At 40.0% G+C, this 24,834-nt stretch overlaps 1 protein-coding gene across 1 annotated transcript; it reads right to left on the reverse strand.

The window, feature by feature from the left end:
• On the reverse strand, positions 1 to 24,386 carry sax (type I BMP receptor saxophone). Its single transcript, XM_045734340.2, has 11 exons — positions 24,307 to 24,386; positions 20,821 to 21,002; positions 18,325 to 18,531; positions 17,900 to 18,089; positions 15,619 to 15,842; positions 15,175 to 15,279; positions 13,691 to 13,800; positions 13,200 to 13,476; positions 11,278 to 11,411; positions 8,985 to 9,210; positions 1 to 3,102 (listed from the first exon to the last, which is right to left on the reverse strand). The coding sequence occupies exons 1-11, from the start codon at positions 24,374 to 24,376 to the stop codon at positions 2,962 to 2,964; spliced, it is 1,866 nt and encodes a 621-aa protein (XP_045590296.1). The 5' UTR covers positions 24,377 to 24,386; the 3' UTR covers positions 1 to 2,961.
• Positions 24,387 to 24,834: the final 448 nt, after the last annotated feature.

Raw genomic sequence — 24,834 nt, forward strand, 5'->3', positions numbered from 1 at the left:
TTTTTTTTTCTTTGACAGTTGAAATAACTTTTCACACTTCCACACAAAGCCCATCCAGAACACACACTGTATAAGAATAACAAAAGAAGTGTGATGATAAAAGTGTCCCCCAGTGTGTGTTCTTAAGTGTTCTTCAGCGTGGATTCCCAGTAGTGTTCTTCAGTGTAGGTTCCTTAATGTGGGCTCCCAGTAGTGTTCTTCAGTGTAGATTCCGTAATGTGAGCTTCCAGGAGTGTTCTTCAGTGTACGTTCCCCAGTGTAGGTTCCTTAATGTGGGTTCTTGGCACATACATAACTATGTAAATTACCCAGTAGTCTACTACGCAAGAAAAAATTACCAAATAGAACCTGCCTGTAAATTCTTCTTACACAAGTTGCTTAAAATATGCTAGACTGGTTTTAAAGTTATCAGCATAACCAAACCTGTCATATGACCCACACAACACTGGCAATACGTGGCTGCTGTTATGCCTTGGGCACACACCAGCACAAATTAACAAAATATAAATGCAACTTTCCTTTTGTCTGTCTAGAGCATATTTTGTACCAGTGTCATCAAGTCTTCAAGATATATATATATACATCTCACCAGGGTATTTTTCAAATATTATACACAAATTAATGACAAGACAAAATTTTGAATATATAATTGGTAAGGTTTAAAAATATTTATGTAACAAAAAATATAATAAAATAGGTTTATATATTGAATTACATATATTTTACACAATAAAAAATATAATGAACTTTAAATATCAAGTAAAAAAAAAAAATTAAGTATTGAATGTAATACATACTTTTTCTCTGGTGGGCCCTCTGTAGCTCCATATGATTTATACTATGAAGCTAAACCTTGAGAAATGCCCCAGGCCTCTGAGCTGACCTACAGGTTGCCACGACCAGAATCTGGTCCTTACTATGAGGCAAGGGGAGTTTGGTAAGAAAGGCCCAACAAAACAAACTACAGTACTGTCGGAATAAATAAAGTCTGAAGCAAACAATTGTTCATGTGGATGAACACCACTAACAGTGATGCATCCTGTAACTAAATGTACGTAAGTAATTACCTGACCACGACACGGTGGCTTAGGTCACTCATGGTCCGGGACAGCCACATACTTCACTGACGAACTGCAGGTACTAAACCACACAAGAGCACAGGCCTATAGCCCTTGCAAGAAAGGTATAGGCCAGCAGTCACAGGCAAGAGTCAGTTCTAAATCCAACAGGTGAAAAGACAGTGGCTTCAGAAAGAACCTGTAGCATCCAAGAACGTTAAATCACAACCCGTAAAGCTGCAAACAACATAGCAACAACAACCAACACATCCTTGCCAATTGAGAACACAAGGTAAGCAAACTTGGAAGTAATGGGTACTGGCTGTCAGGACTAATATACAAACAGTAAGGTATGCCAGGCACAAGGGAAGCATGTAGAATAATCACACACCTAACCCTGCCCTAACCCATGGCTTCATACACTTTTTCAAGGTGTATGTAGCTGCCAAAGAATAATTATCTACATGACCCAAGCAAACACCAAGCCAAAGTACAAGGTATTATTAAAATGCACAGGAATCAGGACCAGGTACTATTTATGCACAAGGTCAAAGCTAACTACCATCACCACCTCAAAAAACAGGCCTCCATGTCAGGACCGCATAACCCAATAGGCCAGGTTGACCATGGCATAGGGCCCACCAGCTGTCTACATGTACATCTTTAGTCTTTGAATAGCTACACTGACCAGAGGGGTGATGCCCATGTAGATGTTTTGGTCAAGGGCCTATAAACAAATCTGGCCCTGCTCCACGTGGAAAGCAAGTCCCGTATACTACCTGGAGGCAAGAAGATTCAAGAGCAGCCAGCTCCTCAGAGCAGGTATCTCTTGTGCAGCAGGAAAAAACTCAAGATCAGTTAAGAGAGTACTGTTATATAGTCAGAGGGGAAATAGAAAGCAGGGAACATGCAATGTAGATGAAAGCAAACATAATAGTGAAATTTTAATGGAAGAAAAAATAAATTAATATGCTTCCATGAAACCGCTATTCTAGGGACTGCCAACACCATTTAGGTGAAAGAAAAGCAGCTTGAAGAATTTGAGCAGAGTGATGCATCCTCAACTTGCATCAGGCGAATGAGTAAGGTGAGTGGCTGATAAGGACCCCTGATGACACGGGCCACCATTTGGCAACTGTCGAGCATATTACATCAAGGTTGGTGCTATTCATCTACAGCAACGATCTTGGGCCAGATTCACGTAGCAGTTATGCAAGTACTTACGAATGTGTACATCTTTCCTCAATCTTTGACGGCTATGGTTACATTTATTAAACAGTTTACAAGCATGAAAACTTCCCAATCAACTGTTATTGTTATAAACAGCCTCCTGGTGCTTTGGAGCTCATTAACTGTTTAATAATTGTAAACAAAGCCGCCAAAGATTAAGAAAAGATGTACAGGTTCGTAAGTACTTGCGTAACTACTTTGTGAATCTGACCCCTTGTGATTAAGAATTTATACATTTCCTTGGGGCAGTAGTTTATGCTGTTTTGCCTAGCATCAAGATTCTGGTCCTGGCTCCCAGTAGGTCAACACGAGTCTCGAAGTCCTGGTACACTTCTCAAGGCTTGGCTTCACCAAAGTGCCAGCAACAGTGCTACCAAAGGGGCCTCCCAGAAAAAGAAATAAAACCTTTGAAACTGTTTAGTTTAAAAGTATTTTATGCCTTCAAAACATAAGAAAAACTTAAATATATTTTTGTTCGTTGAAACAGCCTTACTCTACCTCACTACTCATCTTAATCATGGGAAGATGCTTTTCACTTCATCTTTCCCAAGGAAGTACAGCATTTTACACCCCTGTACTAATGTACAGTAAATAAATAGTCCTGCTTATAATACAATACAGTATACGTAATATAAATCGAGTAAGCATAATTGTATGTTTGTTTTTTTCCTTATCAACAGTCAAACTCCAACTTGATCTTGGTTTCTTCCTGTGCCAGCTTCACCAGTGACTTCTTTACTCGGAGTGCTGTCAGGCGCACACTAGGGTTTTGGTGCCAACATTCTCGAATTATTTTGGACATTCCTGCTAATACCTAAAAAAAAAAAAAAATTGGATTACTGTATATAAATTCAATTAACATTAAATGTTACCAAAATGTATTATCAACTCTACTGTAGTACTGTATAATACACCTATCGTTAACTGTAAGCACAATACTGCTATTATTATCAGAATCCTGTTCACTAAATCGAGATTATGAATCATTTTTCATAATTAAGTTTATTTCCTAAAGGAACATGTATTATCATTTCATAATACTTAAATGTACCAAACAATGGCATAGTCCTGTCGCTATCTGCTTCGTGCTGTGATCATCATAAACAGCATTGTGTTCAATTGTATCTGAACATTGTACATAGTCTATCACACTCAGGATCTTCTATGATACTTTCAATGCAAAATAATCACAGTTACTTATACACTGTAAATTTTAAGTGATGCTGTGGACACAAGCTAAACAGCAGCGCTGTTCACTTGTGCTTCATACGCCAGCCTTGGCTGCTTAGTACCGAGGCCTTCACACCCAGGAACAGTGTCTATCGATTTTTTTTTTAAAGATAGCATCTGTTTACTGGAGGTCTGAGAAAGTCGATGTGAGCCCCTGCAGGAGTTTGAAATCTTATGCAATACTCTAAATCATTCCTGTATGATTTTCGTAGTGCAGCGAGTTAGGCCAAAAGCATACGTATATGATTTGCACAGTGAAAGGGTTAAAAATGGTTCTAAAATCTGCCAAAAGGGGCTACGTGGCCAAATAACAATTGGAACCCTCCTTGCATATTCATGCATATGCCTTATAAGTTTCAAAATAATATATGAAAGTGCTCTCTTAAGACAGAGGTGGGGAACTTGTGGCCTTTTAAGGTACTCTATGTGGGAACCGACCTGTGAGATTTATATTTATTTAATTTATATGAATTTATATTTACGTTAATTTATATACTTCGATAGCAATTTGTATAATGATAAGTGGACTGTATTTCTGCAATAATCTCATAATCTCACAAATCGATCCTCTACACATTAGGGGGGGTTTATATTTATATATATATATGCAGCCAATCAAACTACAGGAATTAACTACATACATTGAAGAGGTTCCTTATCTTATAGTACAGCAGGTTAGTCCACCAGGTATAACTAGGGTGTAGACACCAAATTATCCTCTTTGAGGTAGCTTCTATCACCCAGTAACTGGTGCACATAATCTTGCATCCTCGTCTTGACCTGTCAAAAGTGCGCTAGCTGTGAAGCCAGAATCCTATATATGACAAGCTATATCAGAGAAAACACTATACAGTACATGGAACATTAAAGACCTGGCTTAATTACCTTTAGTATGAGGCGATTTCGCGTTCTAACCGGGTCACCCTATATAATGACATTAATGGCCACTAATGATAGATAATGGGTTTCGGAAAGAACACTTAACTTGATATGTAGACAGCGTGTTGAAAAATGGTACACCTTTGGGTTCCATAACACTACGTCCAAGTAAATTTAACAGGAGCCGAATTTGCTCCCGTGTGAGCCTCTGGTCTCAATAACAATGGCTGCCCTCCTTCCTCCACTCTGACGCCTGGCTTACATTGTCCAGATTTCAGAACGTGAAAGAAGGGTCACATTTACTCTACTTTAATATTGATAATTAAGTTAATTTATATAAGATGTTTTTATGATGGTAAAGTCCAAAGACTTATGTATTTAAGAATAATTCCCAGCAGAATAGCTGGTGAATTATAATAGTATGTGGTGATGATATCCCGTTTTCTTTAGACGGTAATTCCACTACAAGTTACGTTTTCTATGGGTAACTTGTTGGTAATACAGCTATTATCTGTATGATATATTAAATGGTGTCGGATTTTCCGACATAATTCCCCAGGGGGCTGCTCACGGGTCGAAGTCCTAATTAGAACAGACGAACACCGATACTCCTCCATCGAATTATTACATTAATTTGATGTTAGTAGTTAGTAATCACACATTTGTGTGTCTGTTCGTACAGGACGGATGTCCCGTACTAGAGTTACAGGGGTTAGAAGTCTAATGCGATTTCATTTCCCTGTCAACTCTTGAAAGGCTAATATTCAAGCCTTATTACATATTATTTAACCCAGAAGACTGAATGTGATCAAGTACTACAGTCAAGTATGATTCAGGGACTGCAGTGATATCAGTGACATTAGATATAACTTGAAGTTTCTTCAGGTAACTGGTCACTGATATATAAACACTGAGGCCCATGGAATACATCTTGATTAAATAATAAATGTATCAAATCAGTCATCAGATTTATTAGGGTTTAATTTAGTTAATTGATTCAGAAGATTGAATAGCTCATCATTAAAGTATAGTATGGTTCTGAGACTGCAGTGGGTTCAGTGACATTGGTCGCAGTGACTTGTAGCTGTTTTAGGCTACTGTTCACTGATTTGCCACTGAGGCCTCATGAACTCATCTTCAGCTTTAAATGATGATACTAACATCAACCTCTGTTACTATAGTCAGCTGTAATCTCCTTAGTATAATGCTACTGGAGAAATATAATCAGCTGACAAATTTAGGTTTCTACTGGTATTGTTTATCTGCAGGCATAGGTCTCCTCAGGCTTGATACTGGGCCTGAGAGTAATTTACCTCCTGCAGAGTTTAACATGGTTATGCCCTGATATTTAGTAGGGCTACCAATGAATTGATGGTAGTAGTCTGTCCCCACAAGGACAGCCATTTGGCATTTGATTTGCTCAAATTTACCTGCAGCTGCTTGATAATAGCTTTCCAGGTCAGCATAATCAACTGTTGATTGTTGTGACAAATCTTCACATTTCTTGATCTGTCTTGTTAAGTGGCCTTTAAGACCTGCAAGGGTTCTTTTCATTCTCCCTGCATTATCCATCCTGGCTAGTTGGTGAAGCCTTGTGGGGCTTGTATTTGGGCTGCTCATAATACTGAACAAGCACTGATGGTAGCCTAGGGTTAAATTCTGCTCACTAGGCAATAATCCTACCTCTACTAGAGGTTAGCACTTAAAATTAATACACATTATATATATACAATCATACACACTAATGATTTGAGTGATAAACCAGTGTCACTGGAAGTACCTTTAGGTTAGCTCTTCAATATCACCCTAGGATGGTAGAGACACTAATTAATCACTCAAAGGTGTAATGATCATAAGTAAATTATTATATATACAACTCAACTCGAGTTGATAAAAATTACACCCAAAATAGGGTCTGGACCATTCACTATGGTAATAATGGGACTAGGATGAACGATAATAGTTCAACTAGTCAATGGTTTTATCCTACCCTGTTGTGGGTTGGCAATTAGTAAATATTATACTGTGATCACTAGTGCAATATATTAAATAATTCTCTATTTTGGAGAAATAATATACACAATTATTGATAATAGCCTCTTAATTAGCCTCTATGAAACTTCTAATATTATCTAGAAGTATTAAATATTATTAGTGACCTCGCGAAATAAAGTCCACAAAATTCGTAGATAATCTCTCGCGAAATGTAACACCACGAAATCCGTGAACAATCTCGCGAAGACACAGTCACTAATTTGGCTGGATTCTATATTAGCGCTGTCATTTCACGAAATAACACGCCACCAAATATCTGTGGGTGTGCATGAAACCGCTGACGAAGCTGAACTGGGCTGAGGGAGGCTCCTGAGCTCCCTCGAGGCTACGCTGCCGTCTTGACTGCTGGCTTTGTTTAAATAACACTGCACTTAGTATATTTAATGAATCCACTGGTTAACTGGTTCATCCGGTACTAAGATGACCAAATGTGGGTTCATAGGACCGAATAATCCGTCATCCGGTTCGAAGAACCAAATAATTCGGTTTCGAAGGACCAAATAATGTGGGAACCGACCTGTGAGATTTATATTTATTTAATTTATATGAATTTATATTTACGTTAATTTATATACTTCGATAGCAATTTGTATAATGATAAGTGGACTGTATTTCTGCAATAATCTCATAATCTCACAAATCGATCCTCTACACATTAGGGGGGGTTTATATTTATATATATATATGCAGCCAATCAAACTACAGGAATTAACTACATACATTGAAGAGGTTCCTTATCTTATAGTACAGCAGGTTAGTCCACCAGGTATAACTAGGGTGTAGACACCAAATTATCCTCTTTGAGGTAGCTTCTATCACCCAGTAACTGGTGCACATAATCTTGCATCCTCGTCTTGACCTGTCAAAAGTGCGCTAGCTGTGAAGCCAGAATCCTATATATGACAAGCTATATCAGAGAAAACACTATACAGTACATGGAACATTAAAGACCTGGCTTAATTACCTTTAGTATGAGGCGATTTCGCGTTCTAACCGGGTCACCCTATATAATGACATTAATGGCCACTAATGATAGATAATGGGTTTCGGAAAGAACACTTAACTTGATATGTAGACAGCGTGTTGAAAAATGGTACACCTTTGGGTTCCATAACACTACGTCCAAGTAAATTTAACAGGAGCCGAATTTGCTCCCGTGTGAGCCTCTGGTCTCAATAACAATGGCTGCCCTCCTTCCTCCACTCTGACGCCTGGCTTACATTGTCCAGATTTCAGAACGTGAAAGAAGGGTCACATTTACTCTACTTTAATATTGATAATTAAGTTAATTTATATAAGATGTTTTTATGATGGTAAAGTCCAAAGACTTATGTATTTAAGAATAATTCCCAGCAGAATAGCTGGTGAATTATAATAGTATGTGGTGATGATATCCCGTTTTCTTTAGACGGTAATTCCACTACAAGTTACGTTTTCTATGGGTAACTTGTTGGTAATACAGCTATTATCTGTATGATATATTAAATGGTGTCGGATTTTCCGACACTCTATGCAGCCTTCAAATGCAACTTTAATTAACAAAACAGACAGGAGGGGTGTGTAACAAAAAGGAGGTCTAGTCGAGGATCAGGCCACGGGGACGCTAAGCCCCGAAATCATCTCAAGATAACTTCAAGATGGTCTAAGATTAATTGCGACATACCTGCTTGATGGGGTTCTGGGAGTTCTTCTACTCCCCAAGCCTGGCCCGAGGCCAGGCTCGACTTGTGAGAGTTTGGTCCACGACATATTTGAATTAATACAGTGCATAATGCAATGTGCAGCTTTATGAAATCTTCTCTAGGAAAAATAGTTTTCGTATGATGGAAGGTTTCCCCACCTGACGACATTACAAAGATGCCAAACTTTTGTAATAAAAATGTTGGTGAAAACTACAAGGTATTCCTTTATGAGTTGCCCATTTATCTACCAATATTTTATATTCTTTATTATCCTCGGGAGAGAACTTTCACCATCAACACCACACTTCCTTAATTTGGCTTAATATACTTTTCATCTGCAGGTATGACCCATCGTGAATAATGCATTAATTTTGAATGATAGTTTGTTACCGATAAACTAGCTAAGAGAAGTCTTACGTGATGCTTCAAATGGCAGAGTATTCTAATTCTGAAATTGTCGCATAAAATAAAAACATTTCTAATATCATTGAACAGTATCTAGACTAGACTCGACTATTAACATTACAAACCTCTGTTTGCAGCATTTGAGATGGAAAAACAAGTGATTATTCCAGGATTCTTTACCTTGTTAGAAAACTTTTCCAAGACTGATCAAATAAGTAGGTTATTATTCATGCTCTCAACATAACCCTACTTTTTCTATACATAACCTGTATTAAAAGTTGCCTGTGTGCACATTCACTTTGCATAAGGTTTTTCATGAATGTATCCTTATACTTGTTAAAATCTAAAGTGTGCCAGAACATTTTATATTTTCCTCTGCAATATTTCTGTGTAGTATATCTACAGAAACACTAACTACTGTATATGAAGACTCTTGCATACTTACTGGATCACTAGTCCACCTGTTAGGGATCATGGGGCGATACTGGTCAACACAAACAACTTTCTTCATGTCATCAAAACTGGGATCATTTGGAACAACATCATGAAAAGGAGGTTTATATTCATCCACAATTCCATTTGAAACACATCTTCGGCACACTTCCCACACAACCAGCCCCAAGGCGTAGATGTCCACTTTACGGAATGATTCAAAAACACTCATGTTTATTCTGAAAAGATGTATACAAATTACTGTTATATATGATTACTGTGCCTTTCAGAGTAAATTACATTGTTGTAAATCTTCAAAGCTACAATCAACACCACAGTATATGTACAGTACAGGTATAATGATATTTTTAAACCAAGTTCCAGGAAAACACAATTTGCTGCACCTTATATCTAAAAATGTGGGGAGATAGAGACTATTCTGGGTTCCACCAGGTACTCCTCTAGTATTTTATAAGGTACAGTACTTGCCATTTTGTTTAAATTTGACTCGCCAGTATTATGAATGATTTGAACGTGTTAAAGCATATGAAAATTTAGTTTCCAATACAAATAATAAAAGTCAATGTATTTTCATTAGAATTATCAATAATCGTGTTGATTTTCCATATATTTCAATGTATTACACTTGCTTCAATCCCCAACCTGTGAAAATGGGGCCTTGGCTTGGGTTGATCTAGTATCCCCAGACTTCCTTTGCCCCCGAGTGTACCAGATTCGGCTTCTAGTCTCTAGTAGGGGATTACCACTCACAGAGCCAGAAGACACAAGAATGACAGCACCATAGCACATCATGTGCATGAGTAAGTGGGGTGGCTTCCCCAGACACTAGGGATGCTGGGGTTGCCATCTGGGGAAGGCAGGGTGAGGATGTGGAGCTAATAATGACTGGACCTTGACAATGAGTGTGTAAAAAAGTTAAAATCAGAGTTGTAAATGTTGTCCATGTAGTTGCTCTTTTTGCCGTGTTCTACCTTTCTGGTGGGTTTCCCTTTGAAAATGTGGTTGATCTAGTATCACCACTCCCTTATGCCTTCATTATGGAGGCCAGATTTTTGTCCTCAGCCTGTGATTCAATAGTCTGCTATGGTACCTAGATTTGGAGGATTTCAGGCAAGAAGCTTATGAAGATACAAAAGGAAGCTCTCCCTTCCAGGAGAGCGAATGCTGTTTGCAGGAAAATTGCCTTCAGATAAAAGGACTATCATATGTTTGTGAATTATTTCTTTAAGTGTAGGCACGACCTACATGCCTACCGGTAGGTCAGGCAGCAGGGTGCAACTAGTGTGAGGATATACACTTAATTCTTGTTTAAACTATTTCCTTATAACACAATTTAGCTATCAATATTAGCATCTTGCAGTGCCACAGTTCACAACCATACAAATTGAGACACTAACTATTAAATAATTGTACTCTCGGCAAGGTGTTGAGAAGATCAAATTCACTTATACTTGTTTAGATTTTCAGGTCTCTGAAAGCATTGGAAAGATTGATAACAAGAAAGCTCTTCGAGGAATATATTATGATCCAGTTTAAATTTTGTAATATTGTTCATAAGACAGGTAGAATAAATTACAAGACTGGGTAGTATGGACTAACACTATTGGAATCTTCAAACCTATATAGCTACACTTACAGTAGGTTATTACAAATAACCCAACCTAACATGAAAATGAAACCGAGGACATTTTGGTCCCTCCTCGACACTTATCAAGTCACAACTGATAGAAGACAGTCAAAGACACACTTATGAGGCAAGAGAGGAAGTGAGGTGTAAGTGGATAAAGCAAGCCATGAATACTGAGCGAAAGGCAACTGTCTACGAAAAGAAAGGAAAACTAAAATAAAGCAAGCAGAGAAGGGAAGGAGAGTAAATGCAAAACATAAAGGAAAAGTTGAAATAAAACAGAGCTAGGATAGTGATACAAAGAGGTTAGGACAGAAGACATACAAGATGAGTGCAAAGGGGCAGATAACCAAGTCAGATCACACATTCTCTAAAGATTAGACCATTTAGCCATGTACTGAGAAAGGCATGAATCAACAGCCACAAAACAATGACAAAGGTTTCTGTTGAGTATGTTATATATAAAAGTTAATTTAACAATACACCATCTCCCTTGCCTTAAAATGGTTTCTTCCTTTATCTGATAAGGGTCCAAGATGGACTGAACATTTTCACTTCGTAAGCGTGCATTGGGTTATTTATCTGCAGCAATGTTATTGTGGTTTATGCAGAGAATAAACAATTACACATATGTAATTACAAGAAATAGAAAACTCACGACTCGTTTAGGACTTCTGGGCTCATGTATCGCTTTGTTCCCACTCGAGGATTATTGCTGATATTAATTTCCCCTGTAGTTTGTGTGTGCATCACTGCTAATCCAAAATCAGCAATCACACAGGCTCCATTTAACTGCAAGAAAGAACTGAATTATTAAACAAGTACTGGTATAAATTGTAGAAATTAATGTATAAAATCTGGCAGATGGAATTCATTGTAAATAGATGTCACATAATGCTCCCCATCCTCCTGTTTAGGCAGTACTTGTAGTAACAATGAGGACCATCGTACATACATTGACGTATAAGGCAATTAGAAAGTAGATATCGGTACTATTGAATTTGGACAAACTGAAAAAGTTTTTGTACTGATGGTGCAAAAATATCTTAACCTAACCTAACCTTCCTAGACATATGACATGCTATCTGAGGTCTAATATAAGACATATGTGCTATACTAGGTCTAGGAATATTTAAGTTTGTTTTCAGTTTTTTCAAACTAAAAAGTGAATAGTACCAAATTCTTCTATCTTATTGTTCACTATGTCTATGTATATACAATGGTCGACATAGTTACAGAAAGTACTATCTAAACAGGAAGCTGGGTTGCATAATGGAAGTTGACCAGACCACACACTAGAAGGTGAAGGGACGACGACGTTTCGGTCCGTCCTGGACCATTCTCACAATCGACTTGAGAATGGTCCAGGACGGACCGAAACGTCGTTGTCCCTTCACCTTCTAGTGTGTGGTCTGGTCAACTTACTTTAGCCACGTTATTGTGACTCATCGCCTGCATAATGGAATGTGGAATAGGGAAGAACAGGCCACACAACCTACAAATTATATGAAAATATATTATAAACTTCTGTCAAGGATGGAGCTCCATAGTAGCTTACATTTGCTTGCTGTTGTGTTTTGTTTCACTATCGCTCTGGTGGCTGACTTCTCGGTGAGGATGATCAAGAAACCCCTGCTCTCTGCATCTTGTACAGGGTACCAGATTTTGATCAGGGACCTGGTAAGGCTTTTAGTAACTAGCAGGGGCTTTGTGTGACTTGACATGTGTGGAGCTAACCAAAGCCACTAGTAACAGGGAGCCACCAAGTGGTCCCTCTTGAAATAGCAGACTGTTGGATAGCATCCCAAAGAATGCTACATCACTTCTACCAACAAAAGAGTCCAACCACTTGGACTCATTGGTACAGTGAAGGTCTCGTTTCTTGCACGTTGGCATTCAATCCCTGATGGTCCAAGTGATTGGCCACCATTCCTTCCTTTTGTCCTATCTCAGCTCCCGGTCTTCATATCCCTTCCAAGTGCTATATAGTCACATTGGCCTAGTGCATTCTCCTTATAATTTCCTTACTTTATTTATCTAGAAAATAGAAGTCTAGGTCCCCACTGAGGCCGAGGCTGGAACATCAAAAGTGGTCCCAGGTGCATGAGAGCAGGTGCTGGCCAACAGGACCTCCAGGTGACTATCTACCACCTGATGGTGTGCATGGTAATTACCACAGCAGTTATTTTCCATTGCAAACTACAGTTTGGTTTTCTTCATTTTCTCTAGTTATCATGAAGATTCATGGTACGGTTTTCTTCATCTTTACTTTATGGTCAATATTGGATCAATTTCCGATTTACATGCTTCCCTCTTCTCGACGAGTGCATCAGATTCTGTTCTTGGTGTTTAGCAGACCTGCAAAAACCTAGAGGCCTGGAAGTGTTGTGGGTGTACCTGTGGTACTAGCAAGAGTCTAATGCACTGGGAAGCTACTGGGGTAGGGGGGGGGGGGCCAGCACTGAAATTTGAATACAGTACAAGTAAAATACAATAATAAAAGCCGGTTTAATTGGAAGATATTTTACATGAAGCAGCAAAGAGGTCAGATTATTGTTCAAAACTACAGACCATTCTTACCTTAACAAGAATGTTTTTAGACTTGATATCTCTGTGGGCAATGGCAGGCTTTCCTTGTGTGCCAAAGATTTCAGTATGTAGATGAAGCAGACCATTGATGGTAGAGAGCACTGCAGTCATAAGTGCTGTATGATCTAGGGTGTGAGCATTAAGGTAGTCAAACAAAGAGCCATGTGGATGATAATGGGTGACTAGCCAGAGCTGTGTGCAGGATCCACGAGATGTCATATCTGAACCATAAAAGCCCAGAATGTTTTCATGTCGCAGAAGCACAGTGCTGGAAAATACACACTAATTAATTATGATATAAATCTATAACTATAATACAATAGCATGAATGCCAATAAATTATAATGCAGTCAAAACAACTGAAAATGGTGTTAAACAGGTGGTCAGCATTCTAAAAACTTCCTCTTATATTACTTGGTACTAAAATGATGAGCAAAAATGTATTTTGCAAAATGTAAAAAGGTCTAATATATAATATTTACCTATATATTTCCGTTTCTCTTGCCCATGATGCTTCATCACGTGAGAAAAATATCTTGACTGCCACTTTCTCCCCATGCCACACCCCACACCACACTTCACCATATCGGCCCTGGGATAACAAAACAATAATTATAACCTACTATATAGTACGTGGATTATAATCCATGTATATAACATGGATTATAAAACTCCAGCATTGAATGTCCCTTTCTGGGTGGCCCCAGTAGCTTCCTTGTTCACCTTGACCAAAATTTAGTGTGCTTCAAGTGGCATGTGGAGAACAGGGATATCAGAGATAGATCCAAAACTGAAAAAACCCCACCCAGAAAGCACAGGCTGCAACATGAGAACATTAGAACAGGGTAACAATAGAACAGATCTGGTTGCGGCAACAAGTAGTCCATCAGCAGACAATGAGAAATCACACCTCCTATGGGTGCTAACAACATTGCCAGGTCAGGTTAAGTCAGAAGCATAGGAAATAATGATGATGTCAGATATGTTGCAGCTTTACTAATCCACTTGAGATTACCAGTCAAGATCAAATGATACCGCAGGACTTTACTCAGCCCGCAACAGCTGTATAAAAGATTGGGCGACAGACTGTGATGACCGTGTAACTTGGGGGGTTGTTGCATGGGTCGGCGAGGGTTGAAAATCAGAACTTCGTGCAGAGTAGTGTTCACTGTGGCTGTAAATACTGCTCTCTTGTCCTAGTCACGTAAATTTTATTGCCTCAAATGGGTAACCATAGTCAGGGTATCTCATTTAAGCAATTCAATAAACAAATCAATTTTAAACTTTGGCTCCTTTGTGGGTTAATAATATTCAATGTACTAGTGGGCTGACCATCCACTGTCCTGTTGCCTAATGTGCCTGTCATTTATTTCTCCCCCAAGTGAGTCAAGAACAATGAATTAATACTAAGTGTCCAGAGCTTACTATTCCATTCATCCCCCCACCCCTCCACAGTGAAAACTATGTGACTGAGAGTCATTTCAGGCAAGCAGGTCTTCTTGGGGAATTTGCTGCAGCGACAGATGTAGTTTTGCAGCTGTTTACTGTGCTTGTCACTTTTCCTCCTGTTCACTACCCCATTTTCTCCTCTCTTTTTCAATCGACTTGAGAATGTCCAGGACGGACCGAAACATCGTCGTCCCTTCACCTAGTGTGTGGTCTGGTCAAACAACTTCAGCCACGTTATTGTGACTCATCGCCTGCACTAAATGGCTCTCTTTTTGGACTAGTTTGAACTTGGCAGCTTTGGCAAACATCATATTACTTAATGCAAGACATTATACCTTCAGCAAAATGCTGGAGCTACAGTATTATATAAAAAACCAGTTAAAGTTATCAACATTTGTTTACTTACACAAATTCTATAAATTCTTACGTGACAAACTCGCACAAAAACAACAAGTCAGAAAAGTGTAGCTGGGAAGGCAAGAACATTATCAAATCATACTATAAAATATTTGTTTACCTTCCCAATAACCTCTGCTAGCCAGATCTGCTTGGCAAGGGTGCGCTGGATCAGTAAAGGCAGACCCGATCCACTTCCAGATGTGATGGAGTCATTGAAGATTTCCTGTGCATCAAATATAAGAAAAGCATATACAGAACTGTACTTTACAAATATTATAACAAAGTCTTTTCCTAAAGTTCATGCAATTTTAATTAGTTTATTTATTATGTTATTTATGTTCATTTATTATTATTTGTTATCATTTATTAATTTAAAATTTTCTTTCAATATATTTTCCCCTTTTGTATCAATACTGAGCCCACATAGTAATGACTAATAATAATGTATGAATATATATATATTATCATTAACCTCCTTTTCCCCCTACAATTACCTTTCATCCATTTTGGTCAAGTATAACACAAGGCAATGTGGGGATATGAAGTCATGTTGATAACTCACCCGTAAAGTTGAATCTCCTGCAGCAGTTACTCTAAGTTCATCTCTGTACAGAGCATGATGTGGTGGTAATGCAGAAGCCGCAGCTGCTGCTGCATATTCCCGCATCCTACGATTATGGGCGCGACGTAGCAGGAGGATTACAACAATGGCAATTACAATAACTACCATGACAGGAACCACATGAATCACAAATATCCTTAATGCTCGCGATTCGTTATCTTTCACTGTAAGAAAATTTATTTTCTTTAAGTACTGTACTGTATATCTTTCTAATACTGCAAAATACAGCTCTACAAATTTTGTAAGAAATGTTTATATGATAGAATATTATATTTAAATATGAATAATACACAAGGGGGCACTCTCATTCTCCATCATTTTCTTTCACATATACAAACATTTATACAATACAGTGCTTATTCTCTATTCACTTTGCCTTTTTCTATTTATTGCAGCTTAGAAAAAATTCTTGCCTTTAATGGATACGACAACCGTAGCAATGTATTCAAAACCGTACTCAACTGTCAGCAGACCTGACTCACGATGAAGAAATTTCAAGAGGATATCTTTTTCCTACTAATTCTTCCTATAAAATATATGCCTCTCACCTTGAAGTTAACATTTTAACCACACTTACTGGCTTGAGGTAATGCTGTAGATGCTGCTGTATTTGACTGTACAATACAATATTTACTGAGCAGTCTGTTAAACAAACACCAAGCTACACCCACAAATAAACAGAAAGAGGTAAACGACAATCACTGCTACTACCACATTATGAAGCATCAACATAATTATCTGATTTAACTCTTCGGTATCAGAACCCGCCCAAAATGTTTTGCTCCAACTAAATTGAAATGTAGCTAAATATTTATATTTTTAATTTTGCATTTTTTATTACAGTTCAAGTAACAACAAGACCCACTCATTCAATCTATACTATTAACCCTTAAAACTGCACAGGCTATATTGCTGTATTGACTGTTATGAGCAAGAACAATTCTGAATTTATTTTTCCCTTTGACATTATTAATTAGCATCTAGGAAGCAAGAAAAGCCATGTAAAAAGTCTCTACCCATCATGGTTTAGCTGTAGTAAACCGGAAAGTTGTGTTTTTTCAGTAGTAATGAGGTGGTGCCACATGAGAATAACTTTGTTCATTTATTTATTTATTTCCTGCTCACATTTTGTATTGATGTGTTAATGGTGGAATTCACTATGTATAACTTTGGAAATATATGTCTATACAGATATAGGTCAAATAACGATTGAAAGAGGGCACTGAGGGTAAAAAGAGGGGAAAGGGGGGAAGCAAGACTTGAGCACCACTGTGTACCCTATCTAATGGTATAATATATATAATACACATGTGTATACTGTACTGGTGAAACGTCTTTTAAAAATGGGTAATATAACTACCTGTAGTTTAATTATCAGAGCAGCAGTTCAGCCAAACAGACATTCTGTCCTCAATAATGAACATAAGAATGAAGGTAACTGTAGAAGGCCTATTGGCCCATACGAGGCAGCTCCTATTTATAACCACCCAATCTAATTCATATATATATATATATGTCTAACCTACACCTGAAACAATCAAGGGATCCTATTTCTATTACGTTATGCAATAATTGGTTCCCCAAATCAACAACCCTGTTACCATACCAGTATTTACCCAGGTCTTTCCTAAATCTAAACTTACCCAATTTATACCCATTGTTTTGTGTTCTGTCTTGTGTTGATACTTTTAATACCCCTATTAATATCCACTTCATTATGTCCATTCATCTACTTGTACACTTCTATCATGTCACCCCCTAATTCTTTGCCTTTCTAGAGAATGTAATTTAAGCTTTGTCAATCTTTCTTCATATGACAGGTTTCTAATTTGGGGGATCAACTTTGTCATCCTACGCTCGACGCGTTCTAGTGAATTTATATCCATTCTATAGTACGGCGACCAAAACAATGGGAAACCATGTCAGCACTGAGGTGGTCAGATGTCCGAGACTTTACATAATTCCAGCCAACAATAAATTTTGGTTAATATCTGGTGTAATTTTATAGATCATTCAGTTTTTCAATTCATACCAAAAGTTTTGTTACTAATGCAATGTAATATTTATATTTATTTATTCTACTTAAATAGCAATAACTTTTTTAAGGAACCAGATAAAGGTGTTTGTACCCTACTGCATAAGAAGTCATGTCTACACACAAAATCTGTTACTAAATTATCTAACATCTGATGCATCACTGAAAATATTTCCCTAAACATACTTGGATCTGTAGATGGTAGAACTGGGAAACTACCATTATTACAGTAGCTAGTTCGGCAGCATTCAATTTTGAGCGGTGTACGAGGATTTTCTTTAATACCACATTGCATAGACACATGATCAGGGTTGGCAATACAACCTCGTGCCTCTTGTACTTCACCAACTTCATTGCGGGTGCGAGCTTTCCAACACTATCCAAAGACACCAAAACAGAGTACAATATACATATCAAGTGATTTAGGAACATCATAGCTAATGAGCATACAAAAAACTGAATAATACTGCACTGTATTAATTTCTGTAATCACTAGATTAATCTGAAAATCGTCAAAATTTTTACTAATACAGTATACAAAGAAAAGTGAATATTTTCTTAATATATTATGCATAAATATATATTTACATTTATACAGACTCAGGAGTTACCATAATTGCATTGTGGCATTCGGTGAGACTGTAACAATGTGGCTGGTTGCATTTGATACAAGATATTCTTGTATATCTATCAAATTCTTCTGGTTTGACTTCCACACTATTACCAGGGGATTCATTTACTGCAGTAACTCCAGGGGATGTATTTTGTAACAAATCCAACAAACCAGAATTCACATAATCCAATTCATCTCTGTTCAGCTGAAATGTACACAACAAAACATATTAATTACAAATACAAGATTGGTACATACAGTACCTTGACTTATATTGTTTCTAAATGCTAAGAACATTTAAAAAAAATTCTTTGGCAGTAATTTTCTTTAGAAATATATGTACACACACATAATATAAATCCTCTTTTGATGTGGTTATTGTGACCCCCCGTGCTCGGCCTTCCAGCCAATCACCTCCAGTCAGTGTTGGAGTTTCCCCACAGGTTTCATGTGTTCTAGGAGTGGAGTGAACCTTTCCTCTGAGCTAACCACTGCTGTGCATGATTTTCCCCACAGGTTTCATGTGTTCTAGGAGTGGAGTGAACCTTTCCTCTGAGCTAACCACTGCTGTGCATGATTTTCCCCACAGGTTTCATGTGTTCTAGGAGTGGAGTGAACCTTTCCTCTGAGCTAACCACTGCTGTGCATGATTTTCCCGAGTGCAATGCAGTTTCGTCAATAATTATCCCTTCTGTCTATCATTCCATATGTTGGGTTGATGATTGTATTAATTCCTCAGTTTCAACCAAATCTTTCCAAGACATCCCCGTTTTTGCCTTTAGCTGCCATGGTCTGACTTGAGTGAGCTGAAGTTGGCGCCTCTTCTACTTTTTGACAAGATGAAGCATTTAGTTATTGCAGACATGTTAAAACAAAAGTTTGCTCCTCCTCCTTGCTGCCCTGTAGTTTGGGAGATGCTGGTGTAGTGCACCCAGCCACTTTCTTTCTCCCCTGGTCCAAGCTCTGAAGCATTTGGGTCCTTCAGAATTTTTGGCTCCTTTTGGTTCGGGGACAGTTGAGCCAGAGTTTCACATCAGAGATTCTTTGCCTTCTCTTCTAAAGGGAGAAAAAGGGGAGGGGTCCTTATTGACTCGGATGCTCCCATGGGAAAGGGACGCTTGTCGATCTTTGGCATTTGATGGGGAAACCCTAGTTCTTCCCTGAGGCCCTCTATACAAATTGGTGGGCATCTGCAGTTGTTAGGGGAAGCCTAAGGTAGATCTGTACATGCCATTCAACCCTTTATGATCTCTTCTGTCTGGTTCTGAGGAGTTTTCACTTAGCACAGAGAATTTTATGTATCCCCCCCCCTGAAGTTTTAGCTCTATTCCTCTGTCGCTCCTACAGGTGCATTTCAGAGTGCTGGTAGGACTCTGGGATCCATCCTTTTTGTGCAGATTCCTTCTGCAAGATTAGAACCTCACCTCATTAATGGCTCCTGCCTCTTTTGAGCTTGGGTTTGTTTCTTTCTCTTAGTTGAGGTTTAAGGTGCCATCTTTACCTTTGCTTGCAAATGGTTCCCTTTTATCTCTGGGGCTTGGCACAGTTTCAGTCATACCCAAACACATGAATGGCATAAGGTTGAGTTGGTGTTCCAGGTGTTTCTGGACAGTTCATCTTTTGAGGTGCTTCGGTGTCAGTTCTGGTGATCCTGTCTTTCTTGCCTATTTGTTGACTATTGTTTAATGCCTAATATTGCTTCCTGTCAGCTTCTGTGGAACCTCTTGTTAGCTTTTGGCATCAACGTTTTGTCTTTGCCATTTTACAAGTTCCTTAGCTTCCCCCCCCCCCCCCCACCTCCAGCTGGCTAATTTTCTTGCTAAGCTTGCTTTGTCTTTGGATCATGAGCTTTTTCTTTCTTTTTCTCATTTTACTATGTCCCTCTCTCTTTTCTAGGATCTTTTCTTTAAGATGGTCTTTTCGTTGGCCCTCACTTCTGGCTATTGGGTTGGGGCACTTTATGCCCTCCTCAGGAAGAAGGGATTTTGTTTGTTTGATGTTTGGAGTTGGTTCCTTCATCTGCAGCCATCTTCTTTCTTGGCTAAGAAAAAGATGGCATAGGTTGCCACATGACAACCAGCAAGCTAAGTTTTGGATTGATCTTAGTCAATTGTATGTGAGGAGGAACTATTGCTATAAACCAGAGAACCCTGGATTTGGGGGAGGTGCTGCCATTTGATGATAAGGCAGAGAAAGGTTGTTTGTAAATGGTGGATTAGGTTAGTTTAGGATTCCCATTATCATTCTCAAATGTAACATCACTAAGGGTTCTGGGAAAACTTGTGCTTGTGAAGAGACAATCGGAGCATCAGTTTATTCTGGCCAGATGACATCTCCAGTGACTTCCAAAGCACCATACATGACCCTTCAGGGATGCTGTAGTCTCTATGGTACTGGTGCGTTACACAGCTTGCCAGACTGTAGATGGCATGCCTTAGGACATTCAGGATATAGGAGAACCAGAATGGCAGATCATAAAAATATATTTACTTACCTGTGAAACATTTTGCATATTGACTTGACTAGAGACACTGTCAGTCATTGAGCCCACTTCATAGTTCTTGAAATCCTCCCTCACTACTTCAAATTTGTTGTTAATATTGACAAATGCATTTTCTCCTCCTCCTGTCCAAATCTCATCTTCCTGTATTTTGCCACTTTCACTTTCCATAATGCCTAAAGGGAAAATAAACAAATATGTTATTAGATTGGCATCCCAAGAATTGCCAATTAGTGCCCTTACAACATTCTGGATGCCCCATCTGGCCACTAGCCTTCATTAGACTACCAACATGCAGGGGCAGGGCATTAGGAGGCAAGGTACGGGTGAAGAGTAGTCGGGGTAAGGCCAGAGTAGGCAGCAAAGGAGGGCAGAAAGGACAGTATGTAGCAGCAAAGGAGGCCAGAAAGAACAGAGTAGCAGGAACACAGAGACGAGAATTACTAGGAGAAAGTGCCAAGCAATTATGACTACTGTATATTACACTTGGAAGGGATCAGGATTTGGGATGGGATAGGATGGAAAGGGAGAAGGAATGGTACCCAACCACTTAGAGAGTTGTGGGTTGAACGTCAACCTGCATGAAGCAAGACCATTGCTCTACCATCCAGCCCAAATAAGGGCAGGCATTAGAGGCAGTACACCATGGAAAAAGTCAGCTCAGCAGTGACAGAGCAGCAGGGGCAGAGTGACAGGGGAAGGGCAACAGAAACCATGCAGAAAGGTAGGAATAACAAGGACAGAGCAGCAGGAACAGTGATAAAGGCAGGTTAGCAGTGGAGAGTCAGAAGGGTAGAGCTACTTGGGCAAGACAATAGCATAACAGTGGTAGGGTTGAAGAGTCAGAGCAGTAGGTTGAGAGCAACAGGGACAGGTAATGTAATGAGAATTTACATACTGTGCGACACCATGTTGAAAATGGAGACTTACATATTGTAGTGTAATACATGTATCTGTCATATGTGATTAAATCATTGCCCATGTGAAAAAAAATCAGCAAACTACAACCTATCTCTCCGAGATGAACTGTTCAGCTCATGACATGAATTTACAAGGAAAGGATACTGAAGCTCAAGTATATTTGGTATTTATTATATATATATATAGTATTTTAAATATAATTTTTGTACATTATGCCAATTCCTGAACCATACCAGTCCACACTCCTGGACTCTACCCAGTCCACACAAAGGATGCTAACCAATCCACATTAATTAGCCTACCAACCTAACCCAGAATTTACTCAAGTCATTCCCCTCCAGTGTTAGCTTCCTCATACTCACACAAACTTACACAAATTCGACCATACATACAGTCAAATGAGACTCCATACTCGGCTCTGGGAACCTCGTTCTTTGGCCCTCCACTCCCCTGAAGAGAGACTAACTCCAAGGTCCTGGCATGTATCGCTAACTCGAGAGGTCCTCACTAGAATGGTCTGGATGATTAGTCACATTCCTGTTGTGACATCTCAAGACACGACAACTGCCCACTGCCTCAGGCTATGACTCACGTGGGCATTCCATGCCTCTGCTACATCCTGAACCACTGTAGGCATTGTATTCAGTTAAAGCCAAAATTTCCTTATTATAACTAGATGTCACGCCTGTTCTCTGTCAAGGTTTGACCTGACGCAGTCAATTCACATCTTGGCTGGATCCTCACACCCCAAAGGACCTAACCTCCATTAATCTCTTGAACCATCATTTGCATTCTTCATAGCTTGATTCACCTTTACTCATGTGCTGGAAGGACTCAAGAAAATGTCTAGCTAAATTTACAATATTTTAGGTCACAACACAGGGCAGCAAATGAAGGGCAATAGGAGCAAGCCAACACAGACAGCACAGCAGGTTTAGGGCAATAAGGGCAAGGGAAGGGCACCTGGGGTAATGGGTAGACAGCAGAGACAGACCAGCACAAGGCACAGCAGTAAGGAACAGGGTGACAGGCGAAGGACAGTAAGACAGGGCAGTAGAGAGCTCAGCAGTGGCAGAGACAGAGTGACAATGGCAGGACAGCAGGGGTAGAGTAAAAGGGTAGAGCAGTAGCTAAGGGGCAGCAGAGGCACAAAGGCAGGGCTGAAGGAGGTGTCAAGTAAGGGCAAGCAGCAGGTATAGAGCAGAATAAGCAGAGCAGCAACAGAGTAAAGAGGATGGACACAATAGATGGGCAGTGTAGTAAGGGGTAAGGCAGTATGGGCAGGGCAACAGGGGTAGGGTAGCATGGCAACATAAGGGGCATGGCAGTGCAGCAGGAGCAGAATAGCAGAAGCAGGTCATCACGGGGGGAGAGGAATGGGGCTAAAGCAACAGGGAAAGTGGAGCAGGATCAGGGGTATTATGGGCCAGGACAGTAGGAGCAGGGTAGTAAGGGACAGGTCAGCGAGGGCAGGGGAATTGGGGGCAGAATAGAAGGGTCAGGGATTGCTGGAGGCAAGGCTGTATGGTAGGGTAGTAGAGGGCAAGGCAGTATGGGTAAAGTAGTCAGGGGGCAGGGCAGCAAATGCAGGACAGCAGCAGAGCATCAAGGGGAAGGACAGCAGGGGGGCAGAGCAGCAGGGAGGACAGCAGGGGCAGAACAGCAGGGAGGACAGCAGGGTCAGAACAGCAGGGGGGAAGAACAGCAGGGGCAGAACAGCAAGGGGAAGGGCAGCAGGGGCAGAGTAGCAGGGGGAAGGACAGCAGGGGCAGAGCAGCAGGGGGGAAGGACAGCAGGAGCAGAGCAGCAGGGGGAAGGATAACAGGGGCAGAGTAGCTAGGGCATACTAGTAGGGACAGAGCAACAAAGACAGGGTAGATGTCAAGACAGAAGGGACAGGGATGCACAGGGCAAGATACTAAGGGGGGGGGGGGCAAGGTAGCATGGCCCAAGCAGTCAGGGGGTAAGGCAGCATAGGCAGATTAGCCAGGGGATAGCACAGCAGGGGCAGAGCAGCAAGGACAGGGTGATAGGACAGAGCACCAAGTACAGGGTAGTAGGGGCAGGGCAGCAAGGACAGGGTAATAGGGGCAGGGCAGCAAGGACAGGGTAATAGGGGCAGGGCAGCAAAGACAGGGTAATAGGGGCAGGGGCATCAAGAAGAGGGTGATAGGGGCAGGGCACCAAGGACAGGGTAATAGGGGCAGGGCAGCAAGGACAGGGTAATAGGGGCAGGGCAGCAAGGACAGGGTAATAGGGGCAGGGCATCAAGAAGAGGGTGATAGGGGCAGGGCACCAAGGACAGGGTAATAGGGGCAGGGCATCAAGAAGAGGGTAATAGGAGCAGGGCAGCAAGGACAGGGCAGCAGGGGCAGGGCAACAAAGACAGGGTAATAGGGGGCAGGGCAGCAGGGGTACACAAGAGGTGTGACAGCCACTCAGACACCCTGGCGCCTCCCCCAACTCTTCCTCCCTAGCAGCCTCCATTACCCTGCCTCGCTCACACTCACATTCACCAACATTATTTATATGTCATACAACATGACGAGGAACTCATACCTTCCGGGACACGACATAAAGACGCTGTTATTGACACCACGTAAACTGCTGTGTGCAAGTATGTCGCCATTATTACTAATAAAACCTACAGTCCTGTCTTATTATTTACACAAAACTCTCATCGTTACAACAAATCTAGAAAAAATATCTTACGTAAATTAATTAATCTATGACCTTCATTAGTTATTTTCATTTGGTAGGTTTACAAATTTAAGTTAGGATAAAATAAAGATACTCATATGACTACAAGAGGACTAGTATTTGTTGTTGTTTTCGTTGTGTCTGAGTCGGGTTCACTCAGTGACGTCATAACTTTACGTCACACACTGCTCAGTGACGTCATATAAATGGGATTCACGTGACGTCCCAATTAGAATCAAGTTGTAAACTTTAGTTGTAATTGGGATAGTACTTAATATTCACGATAACCGCAAACACAATTTGACTTCTCTAAGGTGAGGAAATTAATGGGAATTTTGTTACATGATGTTGGTTACATGATTGGTGGGGTAGAAACAGCCTAAGCTA

The sequence above is a fragment of the Procambarus clarkii genome, chromosome 4 (genome assembly GCF_040958095.1).
Source record: "Procambarus clarkii isolate CNS0578487 chromosome 4, FALCON_Pclarkii_2.0, whole genome shotgun sequence".
Lineage (NCBI taxonomy): Eukaryota > Metazoa > Arthropoda > Malacostraca > Decapoda > Cambaridae > Procambarus > Procambarus clarkii.